The sequence below is a fragment of the Canis aureus genome, chromosome 35 (assembly GCF_053574225.1).
Source record: "Canis aureus isolate CA01 chromosome 35, VMU_Caureus_v.1.0, whole genome shotgun sequence".
Classification (NCBI taxonomy): domain Eukaryota; kingdom Metazoa; phylum Chordata; class Mammalia; order Carnivora; family Canidae; genus Canis; species Canis aureus.
The window spans coordinates 1,955,730-1,975,975 of record NC_135645.1 but is presented as its reverse complement, the minus strand read 5'-3'; the positions used below and the strand labels follow the sequence as shown (position 1 = coordinate 1,975,975).

Below are 20,246 nucleotides of genomic sequence, written 5' to 3'. Positions count from 1 at the left end.
GAAATACAGATTTTTTTTCCCCACTTTCCAAATACCATAAGAACATATTATAACAAAACACTAAAATAGAAGACCTAAAACTGAATAGACTCAGTTGCCAAAATGCCAAATTACCTTTATTTTGTTGAGATCTTAACAACATAAAAAAGTTCATATTTCTTCATGGTCATATCTTTATCCAACTTTTCGAAGATTCAATAGTAGAAACAGCCGAATGCCGCTACAACACAGAATAAACTGTCCTAAAATGCAAACAAAACAGAAAACACACACAAATCCTGAATGTTAGTACTAATGAAGTGCTACGGACAGCAAAGGCAATCGAAATGAACATCATCTCAGATCCTTGCCAATTTTCAATCATGAAGGTTTTTAACTTCTTCAATACGCAGAGGGTTCCCAGAGTCTAGCTATAATGTTGCTTGCTTGCTCAAGGGGTAGGATGGGTGAAAAATTAGATTTTCTGAAGATAGAAGTAAAATGCAAAGTAATGAATTTTTTGTAATTCATACTCATAGGTATTCCCATTTTTCCTGATTTATCACAGAAATAACAATTACAAAATGCTTTGAGTTTCCTGGAGTAAATGTGTAACTATAACATCACAGCTAAAAATAACAGCATGTTGGGGTGCCTGGGTGGCTCAGTGGGTTAAGCATGGACTCTTGATTTCAGCTCAGGTCATGATCTCAGGGTCATGACATCGAGCCCAAACCCACAATGGGCTCTACGCACCACATGGAGTCTGCTCAGGATTCTCTCCCCCTGCCCTTCCCCCTGTGTGTTCTCATTCTTTCTCCCTCTCTCAAATAAATCTTAAAAAAACATAACAGCACTTTGTCATAAATTCTTGGTAAGGGCAAATGGTTTCTGGGTGTTTATTCTTAATTGATAAAATTCATTTAGCCATCTTTTAACTCAGATTCACAAAATGTTTTCCAGATCCCAGTTAAACTTTTTACAACAGTTTTTAGGTAATTATTATAGGAGTTCCACCTGCCTCAGAGACCAGCAAATCTCACCTCCAGCCTGGTGTATTGGGAAAAAAAATCTGAACTCAAGTATCTGATTACCAGCCAAAATAAAATTCTTTGGCTAGCCCAGGTCCCTGCCTCCTTGGGTGGGATAACTGTGAGCTGTGTTCTACAACAGTGCTGTCTGTGGAGAGAAACTTGTTTTTATTTTTAATTTCCTGGCCCTTATGGACTGATATTTTTGTAAGATACAATAAAAATTGCTAAGTAGGAAAATGAAATGAAAAAAGTAACATGCAAAGTATAGCCTCAACATTTTACTATTAGATTTAATCAATATAAAATTGTCAAATTCCTGTAAGAGTTTCTAACCTCTTACATTCTATTTATGTACTTTTCTCATGAAGGATCTGTAAACAAACAGCCTAAGGACTGGCACTGGTCTGTGGATCCCACTTTGGCCACCGTTCTACAGCACTGCCCAGAATTCTCCTTATTTTTTTTTTTTTTAAGATTTTATTTATTCATGAGAGACACAGAGAGAGAGAGGCAGAGATACAGGTAGAGGGAGAAGCAGGCTCCATGTAGGGAGCCTGACATGGGACTCGATCCCAGGTCTGCAGGATCATGCCCTGGGCTGAAGGCAGGCGCTAAACCGCTGAGCCATCCGGGCTACCCTCCTTATCTGTCTTATTCATCACTTTATCCCTAGCACCTCCAGGGGAGGATGGCACCTAATAGGAGCTCAAAATATTCGCTGAATGGGGACACCTGGGTGGCTCAGTGGTTGAGCATCTGCCTTTGGCTCAGGTCAAGATCCTGGCGTTCTGGGATAGAGTCCCACATCAGGCTCCCAGCAAGGAGCCTGCCTCTGCCTCTTCCTCTTCCTCTGCCCCCACCCCTCTCAAATAAATAAAATATTTTTTTAAAAAAAGAATATTTGCTGAATGAATTGTATAAGGACTCAATAACTCCAAAAAGCAGGAAAAACCACCTTAGCTTGACCCTTCCCTTAGAGATCTGATAAATGGAGATCTCTGAGTGCAGCGATTCAACAATGCTTATGTTGATAGTACTTTTTAGTATTCATACTTTTTAGTATGTGGATAGTACTTTCTACTATTCAGTCCTTGATCCCTAGGGGAGCTGAGTATAAAATGAAACTTTGGTAGGACCATAGAGTTTTAGAGCTAAAAGGTATCTTGAGATCATTGGCATAAGCAGCTTCCAAACCTGGCAGTAAGCACAATCATGTGGAGAACTTTTTTAAAAATTCAGATTCATTGATTCAACACTTATTTGATCAGAATCTACTTGAGTAGAGTCTTGGCATCTGTATTTTAAGCAAGTTTCCCCAATTATTTTTAGATAGCCACAGCCATTCTTTGGGAAAATCCAGTACAGCTTCCTAATGTTACTGATAGAATCAGAAAAGTCCAATGATTTACCTAAAGTCATTCAATTAGAAAGTTACAGAGCTGGAAATGGAACCCCTTTCCTAATCACTCAACCAAGTTTCTGTTCTATTCTACTATACTTCAATTCTGACTCTATTAATTCACAACCTAGGAGCATTTGGATAGAGAAAGGGATCATTTCTGGAGGCAAGTATAACAGCATATGATTAAAATAAATAAAACATTCAGTCAATAACATACCTATGTTTAAGTGAAACCTCTTTTTAAAAATTTCTCTTTATTTTTGCTTAGTTTTGAGAAACAGCTTTAAGATAAAATAATTTTATTACTTAATGAAAATCACCTTTGCTCGTGAATCCCTGCCACCCCATTATCTTTATAGTTAGCCAAGTGCCACATGTCTGTTAGCACTAAATAAACTATATGATATTCTCAAAATCAAACCTGTGAAGAGTTATATCATCTGTACACCTACAAGTCTCCTTGCCTATCAGCAGCGCATACTTCTGCTTTATTTTTTTTCTTCTGCTTTAGTAACACAGTAAAGAAACAGCAAAATCATTTCATCTAGAAGGAGTCTAAGACAAACATCTAAAACTAAAGTGTCCTCATATCTTATTAATTTGACTTGAAATGTCCACATGTCCTTGGAAAGGAAAAAAAAAGGCTTTCAAATAGACTTACATTCATGAAAATATCATGAGTGTAGTTGTCAGTGTCAGCATCCCAGAAACAGCGAGCAGCCATGCTGAAAAGTACAAGAATGAAAAACTGTAAGTAATATAACAGGGATCTGAACTGTACCACCTATTTGCCATGAGCAAAAGTTTTCCTTGATACATTCTTATATATCAATGCTGCCAACTTTTCACAGGGTGGCACACAGAAAATCCTGTTCCTACAGCAGAATATACTGAGTAAACTAGAAGGGATTGGAATCATAGATGTCACTGGCAGTGACAGCCCAGGGGCTGTGGCAATCTCAGACTCTGACCAGCTGCCTGACAGCTTCAGGGGTCAATACTCTGAAATCCTGGATGGGAAGCTGTTACAGATTACTTCAGCCAAAATATTTTTGTATAACTTTTAGAGGAAGTAATACCTAAGACTTACAACTCAAATGGGCTCCATCCTGCATAATATGAAAAAACAGGTCTGGAAAGTACCCAATAGATTATTTATATCAACCTGATAATTTTGTAGAGTTCCAGAAAAGAAAGGGACAAACCCTGAACTAGAACTCAATCTTCTAACTAGTTCTAAACCCAGTATTAGGGATCCCTGGGTGGCGCAGCAGTTTAGCGCCTGCCTTTGGCCCGGGGCGTGATCCTGGAGACCCGGGATTGAATCCCACGTCGGGCTCCCAGTGCATGGAGCCTGCTTCTCCCTCTGCCTGTGTCTCTGCCTCTCTCTCTCTCTCTCTCTCTCTCTGTGTAACTATCATAAATAAATAAAAATTTAAAAAAATAAAAATAAAATAAACCCAGTATTATCTCTACAGATTTCCTATGTACTTCTGAATTCTCAAATTAGCCATTCTCTCCCCAAATCTTGAATAAGAATGTTATGCAAAAACAAAAGCTAATTAAAAAATGGAGGGATCCCTGGGTGGCGCAGCGGTTTGGCGCCTGCCTTTGGCCCAGGGCACGATCCTGGAGACCCGGGATCGAATCCCACATCGGGCTCCCGGTGCATGGAGCCTGCTTCTCCCTCTGCCTGTGTCTCTGCCTCTCTCTCTCTCACTGTGTGCCTATCATAAATAAATAAAAAAAATTTAAAAAAAAAAAAAAATGGAAACAATTGATGGGGCACCTGGCTGGCTCAGTCAGTGGAATATGCAACTCTTGATCTCCCAGGTTGTGGGTTCCAGCTCCATGTTAGGTACAGAGATAACTTAAAAACAATTTTTTTAATAAATAAATAATGGAAACAACTTAAATGCACAGTAGTAACTGGTAGAGGAAATTATGATATTTGAGTCACACTCAAAGCCTGGACTCTACAGAAAAAAAAATGCTATAATTCAAGTATATATATATATATTTGTGTCAAAAGGACTCAGAAGAAACATGATGGAACGGTTTGTAGCAGGCCAATGTTCCCACCAAGATTAATTAGCAAGGCTGGATAAAATGAATCAGAATGCAGCTAAAGCAAGTAAGACTAGGGGAGCCAAAATTCCAGAGAGAGGTGAACTGCAAGGAGGTTAAGCTCCTTTCCTGCATCAGAATTCTCCCTGGGGCATTTGCCAAGTCCAGGCACAGGATTAGAAGCTAAGAACCCAGGCTTGGCTCAGCTAGACAATCAACTACTCGGGAAAAAGAAACCAGCGGGACTGTTGGCAGACTTGCAGGGTTAGGGAGATAAATTGGAGACTTGAGGGACCAAGATCACTGGAAAGCCATTCACATGGTTGGTTTTCCTCTCAAGACATGTGCTGAATTCTGAAACTGATAGCCAAGTGTGGCAGGCAAAATAATGGCCCTCACACTAAATATATCTATGTCCTGCCCCCCAAAACCCGTGAATGTTACCTTATATAGCAAAAAAGAGAGACAGTTTTACAGATATATGATTAACGATCCTGAGATGGGAAGAGTATCCTGGATTATTCAGGTGGGTTCATTGTAATCACAAGGGTCCATATTATAAAAGAAAGAAGGAGGTGAGAGAGTCAGAGAAACATTTAAAGATGCTATGCTGCTGGCTTTGAAGATGGAGGAAGGGTTTATAAGCTAAAGAATGCTATTTCTAGAAGCTGGAAGAGTCAAAGGAATGGATTTTCCCACAGAACCTCCAGAAGGAATGCAGTCAATCCAATACCTTGATTTTTGCTGAACGAAACCCATTTTGGATTTATGATCTCCAGAAATGTAAAATAATATGTTTATGCTAGAGGGTTTGTGATAATTTTATTTACTTATTTGTTTATTGTCATCTCTACACTCAACATGGGCTCAAACTCATAATCTTGAGATAAAGAGTCGTATTCTCTTCCGACTGAACCAGCTAGGTGTCAGTGATAATTTTTTACAGCAGCAATAGGAAACCAAAACACTGAATGAAAAAAAAACTTTGAAGTAAAGAGTAGTTTTATAATGAGGAGACAAGTATAAAAGTTGGTACCTTAAAAAAAAAAAAAGAAAAAAGTTGGTACCTGATGGGAGTGGGGGTCTCAATGGGCGTGACAGGTTCTTAGTTGAAAGATCTGGAGGGCTACATTCAAGAAAGAAAGGTGAACTGAAGGTAGAGGGAACCTCGAATCAAAATTGCCACCTAGGGATCCCTGGGTGGCGCAGCGGTTTGGCGCCTGCCTTTGGCCTAGGGCGCGATCCTGGAGACCCGGGATCGAATCCCACATCGGGCTCCCGGTGCATGGAGCCTGCTTCTCCCTCTGCCTATGTCTCTGCCTCTCTCTCTTTCTCTCTCTGTGACTATCATAAATAAATAAAAATTTAAAAAAAAAAAAAAAAAATTGCCACCTAACCTCAACTCTGCTTAGTACCTGACTGGATTAAGGTAAGCAGTCCATAGTCTACCTGAATAGAAAAGGAAAGACGAAACTTTTTCTGGAAGAAAATCACATTATCTGAAGGTTCTACCATTTTTTGACATAAGGTCCAAGATTTAAACCAGGCATGCTGACAGAGCCACATAAAGAATTACCAAGGAAAAAAAAATCAATGGAAAGAATCACACATGATCAAGATACTAAAGTGAAAAAAAAAAAAAAAAAAGATACTAGAGTAAGCAGACAATGACTTTAAAATAACTGCTCTGACCAAAATGTATAAACGGAGGAGAGACGGAGGATGAAAAACATAAATAATTTCACTGGCCTCACTGATTGCTACCGGTGGGTCCAGGAGGTGATGCAGCATGTGCGGTGCTACAGGCCAGTGGTCAGAACCATGACCATAGTATTCGTGAAATGCACAAAAGTGCAGACCAAAGAAGAGGAATGTGAGGACACTGGATTCATTGAACTCTAGTTGTCTCCCAGGAACATGGTTTGAAGTACCCAACATTCACTGTCAATTAAATGCCAGGTGGAGCTAAGAGTGGACCCAGCCATCTATGAACCAAAGACTTTTAAATCTTTGGCTGCTTTGGCCAAAAGGAGGTGACAGGATTTGCTGCTGCCTTGGGCGATGAGAAGGAGCCTGAAAATGTATTTTCCAGAGTGGTCTGGTATCACTGAGGGGAATTCATTCCAACACTGCCTGCCCTTTGCAGTTTAGTGTCTTAGGAAAAGTTCTTTTCCTCTGATAATCACAATAACTAAAATAGGGGTTAAAAACTATTTGTCAACAGTGTGTAAGTTTGATCAGCAATCGTCTTTGTTTTTTTAAAGATTTTTATTTATTTACTCGACGGGGGGGGGGGCCACAGGGGGAGTGGTAGGCAGAGGGAAAAGCAAGCCCCCCACATCCCCAATGTGAGGCCTGATCCCAGGACCCTAGGATCATGACCTGAGCCAAAGGCAGACACAAAACTGACTGAGCCACCCAGGCACCCCTGATCAGCAATTGTCTTTATTTATACTTTAGTAACAGGCATGAGAGAAAGGCCCCTTCTTCCCTCATTGGGGCAAATTCAGAAATCTCTTACATAAATTCTTCAAATAAACCTCATATAGGAGTGCCTGGGTGGCTCAGTTGATTAAGCACCTGATTCTTGAGTTCAGCTCAGGTCATGATCTCAGGGTCCTCAGACAGAGCCCCACGTCAGGCTCTGCACTCAGTGGGGAGTCTGCTTGAGATTCTCTCTTCCCATTCCCTCTCCCTCTGCTCCCTCCCCTTGCTCATGCTCTCTCTCTCTCTCTCTCTCTCAAAGAAATCTCTTTAAAACATAAAAATAAATAAAGCTGTGTGGTATTCAATAACAATAATAATAATAAAATTATTATTAAATAATTAAATTATTATTATTATTATTTTACTAGAGAATGGAATCTATAAAAAAGAATTAATGGAGATTCTCAACCTGAAAAATATAATAACTGATATTAAGAATTCAGTCAGTGGGCTGGATAACAGAAGACACAACAGAAAAGAGAATTAGTCAACTGAAAAATCAATAGAAACATATCCAAAAGGAAGCACAGAGAAAAAAAACATAAAAACTTAGAGTATAAGAGACATGTGGAATACAGTAAAAAGGGCATCTCAATCCAAATATAGGTGATTGGAGTCCAAAAAGGACAAAAAGAGCAAATAGACCAGAAGCAATATTTAAAAAATTAACGGCCACATCTAGTGTCCAGATGTTAGTTTCTAATGTCATTTTCCAATAAAATGAACCAGAGCTCCTTGGAGAAATGGCTGATTATAAGGTTGGGGCAGGGAATGAATAAGATTGAGAAGCATCTTATAGTGCCAAAAAGTAAGGAAGTACTCAAAAACCCCACAATAGGAGCACCTGAGTGGCTCAGTTGGTTAAGTGTCTGACTCTTGATTTTGGCTTGGGTCATAATGTTGGGGTCATGATATCAAGCCCCACAACACACTCTGCACTCAGTGTAGAGTCTACCTAACGATTCTTCCTCTCTCTCCCTCCCTTTATTTACCTGACCTCCCCCCTCCTTGCTCTCTCTCTCTAAATTAAACTAAATCTTAGAAAAAAAAAAAAAAAAAAAAAACCACCCACAATACTAGGGTATACCAAAGGGACACAAGAGGCCACCAAAAGAGCTGCCCATGGCCAAAGTTAGAACATGAAGCAATAAAATAAATACAGTAGTACTAGATTACAATCTAAAACATAAAAATCCTGAAAATAAATAAATGAGATGAAATCAGCAAACGTCAGAATGTAGGAAACTCTACATGACAAATAACCCAACTTCTTCAACAATTAAATGGCAAGGTTAAAAAGAGAGAAAGAGAAAGAAAATAATTGATTAAAATAAATGTAAGAGATGTATCAACTAAATGCAGTGTGTGGCCTTTACATGGATTCTGATCTGAACAAACTGTAAAAAAAAAAAAAAACATACATATACATAGTTGATCCTTGAACAACTTGGGTTTGAACTGCACAGGTCCACTTATATTGCAGATGTTTTTTCAATAAATACAGCACAGTACTGTAAATGTATTTTCTCTTCCTTATGATTTTCTTTTCCTTATGATTTTTTAAATAACAATACCATTTTCTTTTCATAAGCTTACTTTATTATAAGAATACAGTATATAATACCTATATAAGATAGGTATTAATCCACTATTTATGTTATCAGTAAGGCTTCCGGTCAACAGTAGGCTATTAATGTTAAGTTTTGGGGGGGTCAAAGCTATATGCATATATAAAGTTATTTTTGACTGTGCAGCACCTCTAAATCCCATATTGTGCACAAGAGTCAACTGTATATGAGACAACTGGGAATATCTGAACACTAACTGAATATTGTATAATATTAGGGATCAACAATATTTTAGATGTGATGGTATTTTGTTGTGTTAAAAAGGGTTCCTATAACTTAGAGATATCGTATACTGTTGTATTTACAAATGAAATGGTATGGTGACTGGAATTTGCTTCAAAATAATCTGGTGGGACAAGGAGAGTAGGTATAAATAAAACAGCATCCATATTTGCTGATAAACTTTGAAACTAAGTAATAGTAAAAGGGAGTTCCTTAGCCCTTGTACTTTTGCATGTTTGAAATTTTAGATAAAAGTTTTAAAAAAGGAGCAGGGTGGCCTTGAATACTATACTTTAGAGTTTGGCTGTATCATGTTTAGCAAAGTGAAACATAACCAGTTTAAGGAGTTTATATTTGACAGGGCTTAAAATAAACTCTAAAGAGTTTACAGAAAGAAAATGAGAGATTGGTCTTGTATATAAAATGAATTGTAGAGGAGACAGACCAGAGTCTGGCAATGCTGATAAGGGGCTGCTACATAACCTTGGCATCCAGATCATAGTGCATGCAGTGGGAGAGTGTAACGGCTAACTATGACAAAAGAGGAAGTCAAGGTTGTAAGCCAAAGTTAACAATATTTCTAAGACCATGAAAGACAGAGAAATGGCAGGCTAACTGATGGTGCAACTGATTTGAACATGTCGAATCTGAAGTGATGTCTCTGAGGTGAAAATCTCCTGAAGACTTTTGACCAAATGGTAGGGGGAACAATGGTGAAGAGTCTGTGCCAGAAGCCAGAAGGCTAGGCTCTATTAGTTTACCTAACACCAGTCAGATAAATAATTTGGGGAAAATCATACTGACCCTCCTAAGCATCATCTATAGATTAAGAGGAGTATAAAAAAATAAAAATAAATAAAAAAAATAAAGAGGAGTAGACACTAGAACATATTCACAGTCCCTTCCAAATTAATATTCTATAGTAAAAATTCTCAGTAATAATATCCACAAGGTATTTTTAAAACTCATTCAACAAATATTTTAATACTTTCTTATAAAATACTATACAAAGTACTGTTTGCAAAGGGAAACAGGAGATTTTTTTAAAGATTATTTTTTTGTTTAAGATTTTATTTATTTATTTGAGGGAGAGAGCAAAGTGAGAGACAGCACACAAGTGGGGAGGCGGGGCAGAAGGAGAAGGAGAAGCAGGCTCCCTGCTCAGACATGGGGCTCAATCCCAGGGCCCTGGGATCATGACCTGAGCCAAAGTTAGATGCTTAACCAGCTGAGCCACCCAAGGGCCCTGGGAAACAGGAGATTAACACTTGGGCATAGAAAAAGGCAGGAAATACAGATTTTGAACTCACCAATACACAAACGACAGTTTGAGGTCATGAGAATGAATGAGCTCATTGAAAAAGCACTGAGCAGAGCAAAAGAACAAGAACTGAGCCTTGAAGAAAGCTCACAGCTGGCAATGTAGTGGAGAAAGAGGAACCAGGGAAGGAAGGAGAATAATCAGTTAGAAAAACAGAAGAGAAACAAGTTAGATAAGTGAAATCAGAGCCAAAAAACCCTAGAATAAATAGAAAGAAATAGAAGCCCAGGTCAAGAACAGAGCTAAGGACTACTATAGATGCTAATAAGGAGGTCTTAAACAGGGCAGCCCGGGTGGCTCAGCGGTTTAGCACCGCCTACAGCTCAGGGCATGATCCTGGAGACCTGGGACCGAGTCCCACATCGGGCTCTCTGCATGGAGCCTGCTTCTCCCTGTGCCTCTCTCTCTCTCTCCTCTCTGTGTATTCTCATGAATAAATAAATAAAAATCTTAAAAAAAAAAAAAAGGATATACTTTAAAAAAAAAAAGGAGGTCTTAAACAATTTTAAAAAAATTCATTTGGAATGACAGGCACAAAAGCCAGGCAAGAAGGAATTTAAGAAGAAGTATATATATACACTGCCATACTCTACTTAGGAGCATAATATACATAAACCCTAAAAGACGTACTGGCCCACAGATAGCACAAAAAGTGAATCACCTCACGGAGCTCACCCACACTGTCAACCACACTGTTCAGTACCAGGATCTTTTTGGTTCACAGCCGCATTTTGTTATGCTGTCCTTCCCTCTCACTCTTACAAATACACAATCTTACTAACTTGTCAGGAGAAAGAATATCTAATAAGAAACATTTAAGGGGTAGCCCCGGTGGCACAGCGGTTTAGCGCTGCCTGCAGCCCAGGGCATGATCCTGGAGACCCTGGATCGAGTCCCACGTCAGGCTCTCTGTATGATGCCTGCTTCTCCCTCTGCCTGTGTCTCTGCCTCTCTCTCTCTCTGTCTCTATGAATAAATAAATAAAATCTTTAAAAAAAAAAAAAAAAAGAAACATTTAAGAATAAAAACAAGAAGGAAAAACCAAGTACTCACAATACTCCTTCACCTCTTTGTTCTCCAATCACTACTTGTACCACCATTTTATATCGGTCAAATCCCATTTCTAGAAAGAAAAATAAGAAAGGTATCTATAAGTAAAAGTGGTAAAAGTTATTTAATGAAGGTAAATTTGCCTAGAAACGGACATAGGCATTCAGTCCACAAGCACTGACTGAGTAGGATGATAAGCTTGGGAGTCAGAAGGACTTGAGGACAAATTTTATTTGGTAAGTAAGTCAGTTATCTTACCAAGTACGTAACCTTAGACAAGTTGTTTACCTTCTTTGGCTTAACTCTTCCTCATCTGTTAAATAGGAAAATTATTACCTACCTCCTGGGGGATGTTGTGAGGTGAGATGAGATAAGATCTAGTACATTGACCTTAAAAATAAAACTTCAGTTATTTTACCAGCAAAAATAATGGATTTAGTCAGGAAGGGCAAAGAATTGTTATTCAGGAAATGAAAGTTACAGCAAAACCATAGGCAAGTCTACAAAACAAAGAAGCAGCTAATTCTTTCATAGTGGAAAGGAGGAGGTTGGGAGGTTTTGTTTGTTATAGACAAAAAGTCACCCAGGAGTTGAAAGTGTCGTGGCTTTTCATTGCTGGAACTGTGACAGTCTCTCATTGGCAGGGCTATTGCTGGGGCAAGTAGAAAATCTCTCTTCCTCCTGCTGGGACCGTAAAAAGTACAAGCTTCTTCCTGTTGGGCTGATAAGGAGTGGTACAGTAGTAGAGCTCCCCCTTTTGGCTTCCCAGCTCCATTTTAGTGAGGTTGCCCTTCATTGATTTTCATAAGTAATATGTAAAACATCTAGAACAGTACTGATACGTACTAGTTTCTCAATAGATCTCAGCTTCCTTCCTTTCTCTCCTACTCTAAGTCAGGTGCTGGTAGGTTCTCAAAACACAAAGATAAACAAGACACTCTTCTTGCTTTGAAGAACATATGGTATTTGGGAAGGCAAACATGAGGAATAAAATGAAAAAGCATATTAATAATTCTAAGAGTAGGGACGCCTGGGTGGCTCAGCAGTTGAGCGTCTGCCTTTGGCTCAGGGCATGATCCTGGAGTCCCGGGATCGAGTCCCACATCGGGCCTGCAAGAAGCCTGCTTGTCCCTCTGCCTATGTCTCTGTCTCTCTCTCTGTGTCTCTCATGAATAAATAGGTAAAATCTTTAAAAAATAGGGATTCCTGGGTGGCTCAGCAGTTTAGCACCTGCCTTTGGCCCAGGGTGTGATCCTGGAGTCCCGGGATCGAGTCCCACATCAGGCTCCCTGCATGGAGCCTGTTTCTCCCTCTGCCTGTGCCTCTGCCTCTCTGTGTGTGTCTTTCATGAATAAATAAATAAAATCTTAAAAAAAATAATGATAATAATAATAATAATAATTCCAAGAGTAGCATGTATAAGATACATAGGAACACAGAGCTGGCATCTCCTTCCCTTGTCTGGACAGTGGAGAAGGGACGACCAGAAGAGACTTCTTGGAAAATGTGATAAATGAGCTGAGCCTTGAAAGACAAATGGGAATTTATCAGGCAGACAAAGTCTTCATTCTACAGAGAGGAAATAGCATGTACAAAGGCATAGAGTATGGAGTATTTAGAAAACTGTAGGGATCCCTGGGTGGCGCAGGGGTTTGGCGCCTGCCTTTGGCCCAGGGCGCGATCCTGGAGACCCGGGATCAAATCCCACATCGGGCTCCCTGCATGGAGCCCGCTTCTCCCTCTGCCTGTGTCTCTGCCTCCCTCTCTCTCTCTCTCTCTCTCTCTCTGTGACTATCATGAATAAATAAATAAATAAATCTTTAAAAAAAAAAAAAAAAGAAAAGAAAACTGTAAGCTGTTCAGTAAAGGAGAAAAGAAAACAACATGAGATTCTGGAGTATACTGGTATAGCCCAATACAACTCCGCTGCTTCCCCAGAAACCATACTGCTAAAGAGGCAAAATCCCAAAAATTTTCACTAACCTCAAATTTGGAGAAAAGAAAACTGAGTATCTTTATCTTCCTCCTTTTCTAACCAAGGAATAATAGAAACATTTGGAGAAAAGAAAAAGTAAAGGAAATGGACAAAGTTGAAACACAGCCAACTCTTTTTGATCAAAGTAAAGGCTCCAGGATTATATAGTAAATTAGGCAAACGATCTCAAGACTACAGGCCCCCTCCCAGGTGAGACACGAACCCTAATTCAGGACCCTTAACAAAATCTCAGGAGACAGAGCCCAAAACACTGTACACAGCTCCATGGAGCTTCCTCCTTTCTCTACTCATTTCTCTTCTTCTTTTTCTGATATCCATGTAGCTAGAATATTAAATACCCAACCCTTAAGTCATAGTAGAGGGAAAAAATAAAACAATCTCAGATATGGTGGGAGAATACAAAAGAAATCCACCCATACCATGTCAGAGCAATTATGAAAACAGCAAATTAAAAGATCTGAAAACCACACCACATCAGAGTAAAATGGAAAGAAGCTGACTGGCAATATGCAATAATGCAGCAAGAAAAACAAAAGGATAACAAGAAACAAACATACTGTTTAAAAGACAAAGACAAAAAACAAAAACAAACCAAAAAACCTCTCAACTTAGGATATAATATAAACCAAGAAACAAAGAGAAACTCCTCACAATTGATTCACTGTATAGAACAAAACAGCTCATAAATTCAACAAAATAAGAATTCAATCAGATTATAAACAACAACAACAAAAAAAAGATTATAAACAACAGAAAGATGAAAAGAAAGATCACAGCCCTAAGAAACAAACTACTCACACAATATCAGAGCAGACCTAATAAATTGAAAATGGCAAGAGACAGAACAGTCACAAATGAAAATTGAGTTACTGGCTTAAGACAATTATAAGTAAATATCAAAAGAAAGGGAAGAAACTATGGTACAGAAAAGCTCATAGATATGGAAGATAAAGATGATTCAACATATCAGTATTTGTCGTTCTGAAGAAGAGAATCTAATGAATGGAACAGGAAATGTTTTCAGAGATACAAGAAAACTTCCCTGATATGGAAAAAAAAACAACCACCACAGATTGAAAGATATGAAATGCTCACTATCAAGTGACATTCTAAAAAAGCTATTGAGCATCAAGGTTAAGGATGGGATTCTTTAGGCAGAGGACATCAGGTGGCCTTAGATTTCTCTACAGTAACTTTCAATGCCAGACAATATAACAAAGTCTAGGGATCCCTGGGTGGCGCAGCGGTTTGGCGCCTGCCTTTGGCCCAGGGCGCGATCCTGGAGACCCGGGATCGAATCCCGCATCGGGCTCCCGGTGCATGGAGCCTGCTTCTCCCTCTGCCTGTGTCTCTGCCTCTCTCTCTGTGACTATCATAAATAAATAAAATAAAAAAATTAAAAAAAAAAAAAACAAAGTCTACAAGACTCTGAAGAAAATAAGTTGTTACCTCAAAATATTATATTCATCCAAAATATATTTTGGCTTAAAAGCAAAAGGCAAACATTCTAAAACATGAAAAATCCCAGAAAATGTAGCATTTCTGAGCCCTTCCTCAAAAAACTTACAACAAAATCTCATCAGGTAATATCTGAACTAAAATAAATAACTCAGCAGGGGCACCTGGGTGGTTCAGTGGATTAAGAGTCTACCTTTGGCTCAGTCATGATCCCAGGGTCCTCAGATTGAGTCCCAAGTCAGGCTCCTTGCTTAGTGGGGAGTCTACTTCTCCCTCTCCTTTTGCCCTCACTCATGCTCTCTCTCTCTTTCTCTCTCTCTCTCAAATTAAAAACAGGAAAAATAAAGGGGTGCCTGGGTGGCTCAGTCAGTTAAGCAGCTGACTTCTGCTCAGGTCATGATCTCAGGGTCCTAGGATCAAGCCTCATGTCGGGCTCTTTGCTCAGCAGGAAGTCTGCTTCTCCTTCTTCATCTGCTCCTCCTCCCACTCATTCTCTCTCTCTCAAATAAATAAAAACTCCTTTTTAAAAAAAGTGAAAATAAAAATGCTAATATAGAAACCGGTTAATTCCAGGTGATAGAAATACATAGAATTGCTGTTTTCTTTGTACTCTTGTATATTTTTAATTTGTAAAACTTAAATTAAGAAAAATGTATGCCAAAATATTAATAATAACTACCTTTGGGTAATGGAATTTTATATAATTAAAAAAAACTTAAATCTGTACTTTTTCTAGATTGTCTAGGTTAGTACAATGAAAATGTATTACTGCTACAAAGACATTTTCTTCCCTCCAAAAAAAAGTTCTATTTTAAAAAGGTAGATAGAAAGGACTTTTCAGATGGTATAATATTACTAACAAAAGAGGGGCACTTGGGAGATAGTCAGTTAAGCATCTGACTCTTGGTTTCAGTTCAGGTCATGATTTCAAGGTCATGAGATCAAGCCCCACCTCCAACTCCACACTCAGCACTGAGTCCCCTTGAAGATTCTCTCCCTCTTCCTCTACCCCTCCCCCCATATGTGTGAGCTCTCTTTCTTAAATAAATAATCTTTAAAAAGAGAGAGACAGAGATAAAGAGAACAGAGAAAAAGCATGAGGTATTTTGTAGATGTAGAGGGCTTGCTTATCAAGCCATGACAAGTTAAGTATGGCGACTATTAAGGACTCAGCTGAAGAGAAGGGCTGAGGTCACACAGTGAGGGTATGAATGACAGGCTAAGGAATTGATATTTTGCTGAGAAAAACAACCAAGAATGAGGGGAGAAAGGAGCCCTTGTAATTTCTGGGTTTCCCATACTGGAATTTCTCAGATGGTGCTTGCATACAATGTTTTATTTCACACCATCTCTGCAAAAACCTACATGAGTAAAAGTTACCAAATAATTGAGAAGACCAGACATGGAAGAAATTACCTTTTAATTTGTCTTTAATGATTTCTGATAACCGTTTTGTGAGCTGAGGCATTTCTTCTGGAGAGTATTCAGCATTTGCCAGCTCCTCCTTAAGCACGGCATGGATACAGTCTTTAACCACAGAGGGTCTGAACCTAAATGAAACAGTTTGAAACATCTAGTTGGTAACTTCAAAACTCCAGTTTACCTTCACAGCGGAACTGCCCCCAGCTTTTTGTCACTAGAACAATCTAATCTTTCTTTTTCGTACTTATTAAAGTGACATACACAAATTAAGAACACTGTCATAGTCATGATTTATACCTCTGGCCTGGACCTTTCCCCTGAACTTCAGACCACAAATCCCAACACCTATTCCATCTGGGTGTCTAACAGACAACTCAAAGTCCATACATCCAACACTGAGCTTCTAACCCTCCCCTCTCTCCAAAACTCTATCAGTCAATGGTAACTCCATTCTTTCAGTTGTCCAGGCCAAAAAACTTGAAGTCAGTCTTGCCTTTCTCTCTCACAAACTACATCCTGGTTCATGAACAAGTTTTATCAGTTCTACCTTCAGAATACTCTAAAATTCAATCATTCTCACCACCCCACTGCCACCAGCTTCATCCAAGCTACCATCACCTCCTGTCTGGATTACAATGGCTCCTAACAAGTCCCTCTGTCTCTGCCTTTGCCCCCATATCCTGTTGTCACCACAGCAACTAGACTGGTCCTGTTAAAGTACATGTTGGATCATGGCCCTCCTCTATTCAAAATACCCCAAATGCTTCCCACCTCACTCAGAGTAAAAGCAACATCCTAACTGTGACTTGCACAGTCCCATATGACCTACCGCACCAAACTCTCTGACCTTGTTTTCTACTACTTTCCTGCCAGTTCTCCCCACTCCAGCCACTGGCCTTCCCTATGTTCTCTGACCACAGCAGGCATGCCAAGCTCAGCGCTTCTGCACTTGCTTTTAACCTCCGCCTGAAGCACCAGCCTGTTCTACATGCACACCTACCTCCCTCACCTCTTTCAAGTCTTTATGCAAGTCCCTTTCCCTAGCCTCTTTCTCTAAAACTTCAAATTGCCCTCCTACCACATCACTTTATATCTCACTTCCTGGTACTTATTACTATCTCATACACTATATAGTTCACTTCTGTAATTATTGTTTGTTGTCCTTCTACCTAGCTAGAACATAAGCTCCCGAGGGCAGGGATTTCTATCTGTTCTGTTCACTGTTATCACCTCATTTCTTACAACAGCACCGAGCACGCAGTAGGCGATAAATACGTTTGGAAGGAATGGATTATTGAATAAATGAAGACAGAGAAAAAAAAATCTCCCTTAATTTCCCCACCTTCACAACACCATCCACAATTTAGTTTTATTTATCATATATTACAACACTAGGTTCATTTTCTGGGCCATATACTGTATCAGTTGTTGTGTCTATTATGTGCCCAGCGACTAGAATGTTTTAGATTTTGAGGTATATGTAATTTGGTAATCCTAGTGGTCCCTTATTACTTTTTAACAGTATTTTCTTTGCTTTCTTTCCTAGTTATTGTCACAGATGAACTTTTGACTCATAGACAAATTTCCAGGATTTGATCTGTTCAGAAAGGGGTCTTCCTATTACAAATATATTGTATCTGGCTCTTCCCCTTAATCCTTTCTCATCTTCAGCGAAATGTCAAAAGTTTTCTTCAAACAATTCACAAATAATTTCATAGGATTATTCCTACGAATCTTGTTCTGCTTTACGGCAGAATTGCAGGCATTCTATGCATTTAGAAACCTTTACCAAGATAACTGAATATATCTTTTTTTATGTCCATTCCACCCAAAAGAAAACTACTGCATGAAACTTTTTATTGCACTATAACCAAAGTTCCTGGCTTCCAGTATTTTCCAAGCACTTGATTCAGCAATCTGGTTTCAAAGCAAGAGAGGGGCTTTATTTTTCTATTTAATTTTTTTTATCTTGTGAAAATGAAGTTAGTGATAGACCCTACAGCCCTAGCAGACGGCCCTGCGCAATAGACCGCGTACTTGAATCCTGGGAAGCTACTGCCGTGGTGCGCCAAGAGCATCCAGACGACCCCTGGCTAAGACTTCGCACACACACAAGTCCCATACCCCGTAGGTGTAGGCGTATTCTCGCACACGTATGCACACACTAACCCTGGGAAATGGCTGAATGGCAGTCGACGCCAGGCACTTCTTTACGGTTCTATTCCTTGCATCTCCTTTCCTCTGCCCGTGTCCCTGGGTGTCCCAGACCACGCATTCCCCACTGCGCCAGCCTGAGCGCTCCTGGCGCCCTAGCACTGCAACTGCAGCAGGTCGGTCCTCAGCTGCACGGAGCGGCTGGAGGCTCAAGGACCGGGCCCCACTCCCCGCCCCCCCACTCCCCGGCCCCCCACCCCCACCGCCAAGCCGCATCCTCTCCAGCCGCATCCTCTCCAGCCCCGGCCCGATCCCCTTCCCCGCTCCCTCCCACCCTGCCTCCCCGCTCCACTTCGACCCAGTACCTTTCTCCCAACCCTAACCCCGCCCCCTAGCCCCGCCTCTCCCCCCCTGCCCCGCCTCTCCCTCCAGCCCCACCTCTCCCCCCTCCCATCCTGTCCTCCAGCCCCCTCCTCTCCCTCCCCCAGCCCCTCCTCTCTCTGCCCCCAGCTCCTCCCCTCCCTCCCCCAGCCCCTCTTCTCTCCCCCAGCTCCTCCCCTCCCTCCCCCCAGCTCCTCCCCTCCCTCCTCCCAGCCCCGCCTCTCCCTCCCTCTCAGCTCCTCCTCTCCCTCACCCCCAGCCCCTCCTCTCTCCCCCAGCCCCTCCTCTCTCCCCCCAGCCCTGCCTCTCTCTCCCCCCCCAGCGCCTCCCCTCCTCTCCCCCAGCTCCTCCCCTCCTCCCCAGCCCCACCTCTCTCCCCCCAGCCCCGCCTCCCTCCCCCCAGCTCCTCCTCTCTCTCCCCAGCCCCTCTTCTCTCCCCCCAGCTCCTCCCCTCCCTCCCCCCAGCCCTGCCTCTCCCTCCCCCCAGCCCCTCCCCTCCCTCCCCCCAGCCCTGCCTCTCCCTCCCCCCAGCCCCTCCCGTCCCTCCCCCCAGCCCTGCCTCTCCCTCCCCCCAGCCCCTCCCCTCCCTCCCGCAGCCCCTCCCCTCCCCCCCAGCCCTGCCTCTCCCTCCCCCGGCAGCTCCTCCCCTCCCTCCCTCTCCCAGCTCCTCCCCTCCCTCCCCCCCAGCTCCTTCCCTCCGGGCCCTCGCGCCTGTTCCCGACGCCCCGGCTTCAGGCGAGCTCTGCCCGCACGACCCGGGACCTGCTGGGAGCAGGACGCCTTCCCCGCGGCCCGTCCGTCCGTTACCCGCCTTTGCTGGAAAACAGGCCGCAGACTGTAGGTGTTCTCGGGCTCTCCCGAGTTCTTCTCAGCCCCCGGCAGCGCGGCGGCGGCGCCCACCGAGAAGGACGCCCCGGCCGAGGCAGCCATCGCCGCGCTCCGGCTCCGCGGCGGGAGCGGGGGCCGTCGCCAGGGCAACCGGGGCGGCCGCGCGCCTGCGCACTCCCGCCGCCGCCCTCCCCGCGCCTGCGCACCGGCTGCCGGGCGGGCCCGGGGCGGCCCGGGGCGGCCCGGGGGGGGGGGCGGGGTCCGGACCCATCTCCGCGCTGCGACCCCCGCGCGAGGGCAGCCTTGCTTTCGTTCTGCACGACTTAGGAACGGGTTTTATATTTTTAAGTGATCGGAGAAAAAAATCAAAGGAATATTTCGTGACACGCGAAAACTGCACATGAAGTCGCCCCTCGTGCATCCAGTGCAAGATTCAGAAAGAAGCAGACTCGAGGTGTATCCCCCAGTCGCTGGGTCCTGTTTTAAAAGATTGCAGCACCCTAGCCTCTACACGCCTCAAAAACTAGGAAAAGAAACTCCCCCCACTATGCATTGGGCTTCCTCTGGGTTGGTTAACAAATTGCAAAACTTCCTCCTATCGGGATGCTAAGGGAGTAGTTTCTGTAAAAGCCCAGGAGAGACCAACTAATTTTACTATTCAGGGTTTTGGCTTACAATCCGTTTTCTTAAAAAAATAAAAAATCCGTTTTCTTGATAGTAGAGCCTAGATTGGTCTCCCTGACTCCAGGAAAGTCCCCTGAATTTCACCTTCCCAGTCCACACGGCACCCTGTCCCCAGAATGGCTTTCCTTTGTCG

General features: G+C 42.0%; 1 protein-coding gene and 1 long non-coding RNA gene across 3 annotated transcripts in view; one reads left to right on the top strand and one right to left on the bottom strand.

Annotated features, from left to right (window-relative positions):
* Positions 1 to 20,246, top strand: part of LOC144305453 (uncharacterized) — a 36,180-nt gene that overhangs the window by 784 nt on the left and 15,150 nt on the right. The window lies entirely within an intron of this gene.
* On the bottom strand, positions 95 to 19,572 carry DYNLT2B (dynein light chain Tctex-type 2B). Its single transcript, XM_077884292.1, has 5 exons — positions 19,413 to 19,572; positions 16,061 to 16,194; positions 11,194 to 11,263; positions 3,077 to 3,140; positions 95 to 242 (listed from the first exon to the last, which is right to left on the bottom strand). The coding sequence occupies exons 1-5, from the start codon at positions 19,529 to 19,531 to the stop codon at positions 195 to 197; spliced, it is 435 nt and encodes a 144-aa protein (XP_077740418.1). The 5' UTR covers positions 19,532 to 19,572; the 3' UTR covers positions 95 to 194.

What these genes read in the sequence shown, in the direction of transcription:
- DYNLT2B (XM_077884292.1), bottom strand. Translation starts at nt 19,531, where the DNA reads ATGGCTGCCTCGGCCGGGGCGTCCTTCTCGGTGGGCGCCGCCGCCGCG. An exon ending in CATTAAAGACAAATTAAAAG is followed by an intron (nt 11,264 to 16,060) that starts GTAATTTCTTCC and finishes TTTTCTTTCTAG; the next exon opens with AAATGGGATTTGACCGATAT. An exon ending in CTCATGATATTTTCATGAAT is followed by an intron (nt 243 to 3,076) that starts GTAAGTCTATTT and finishes TTTGCATTTTAG; the next exon opens with GACAGTTTATTCTGTGTTGT.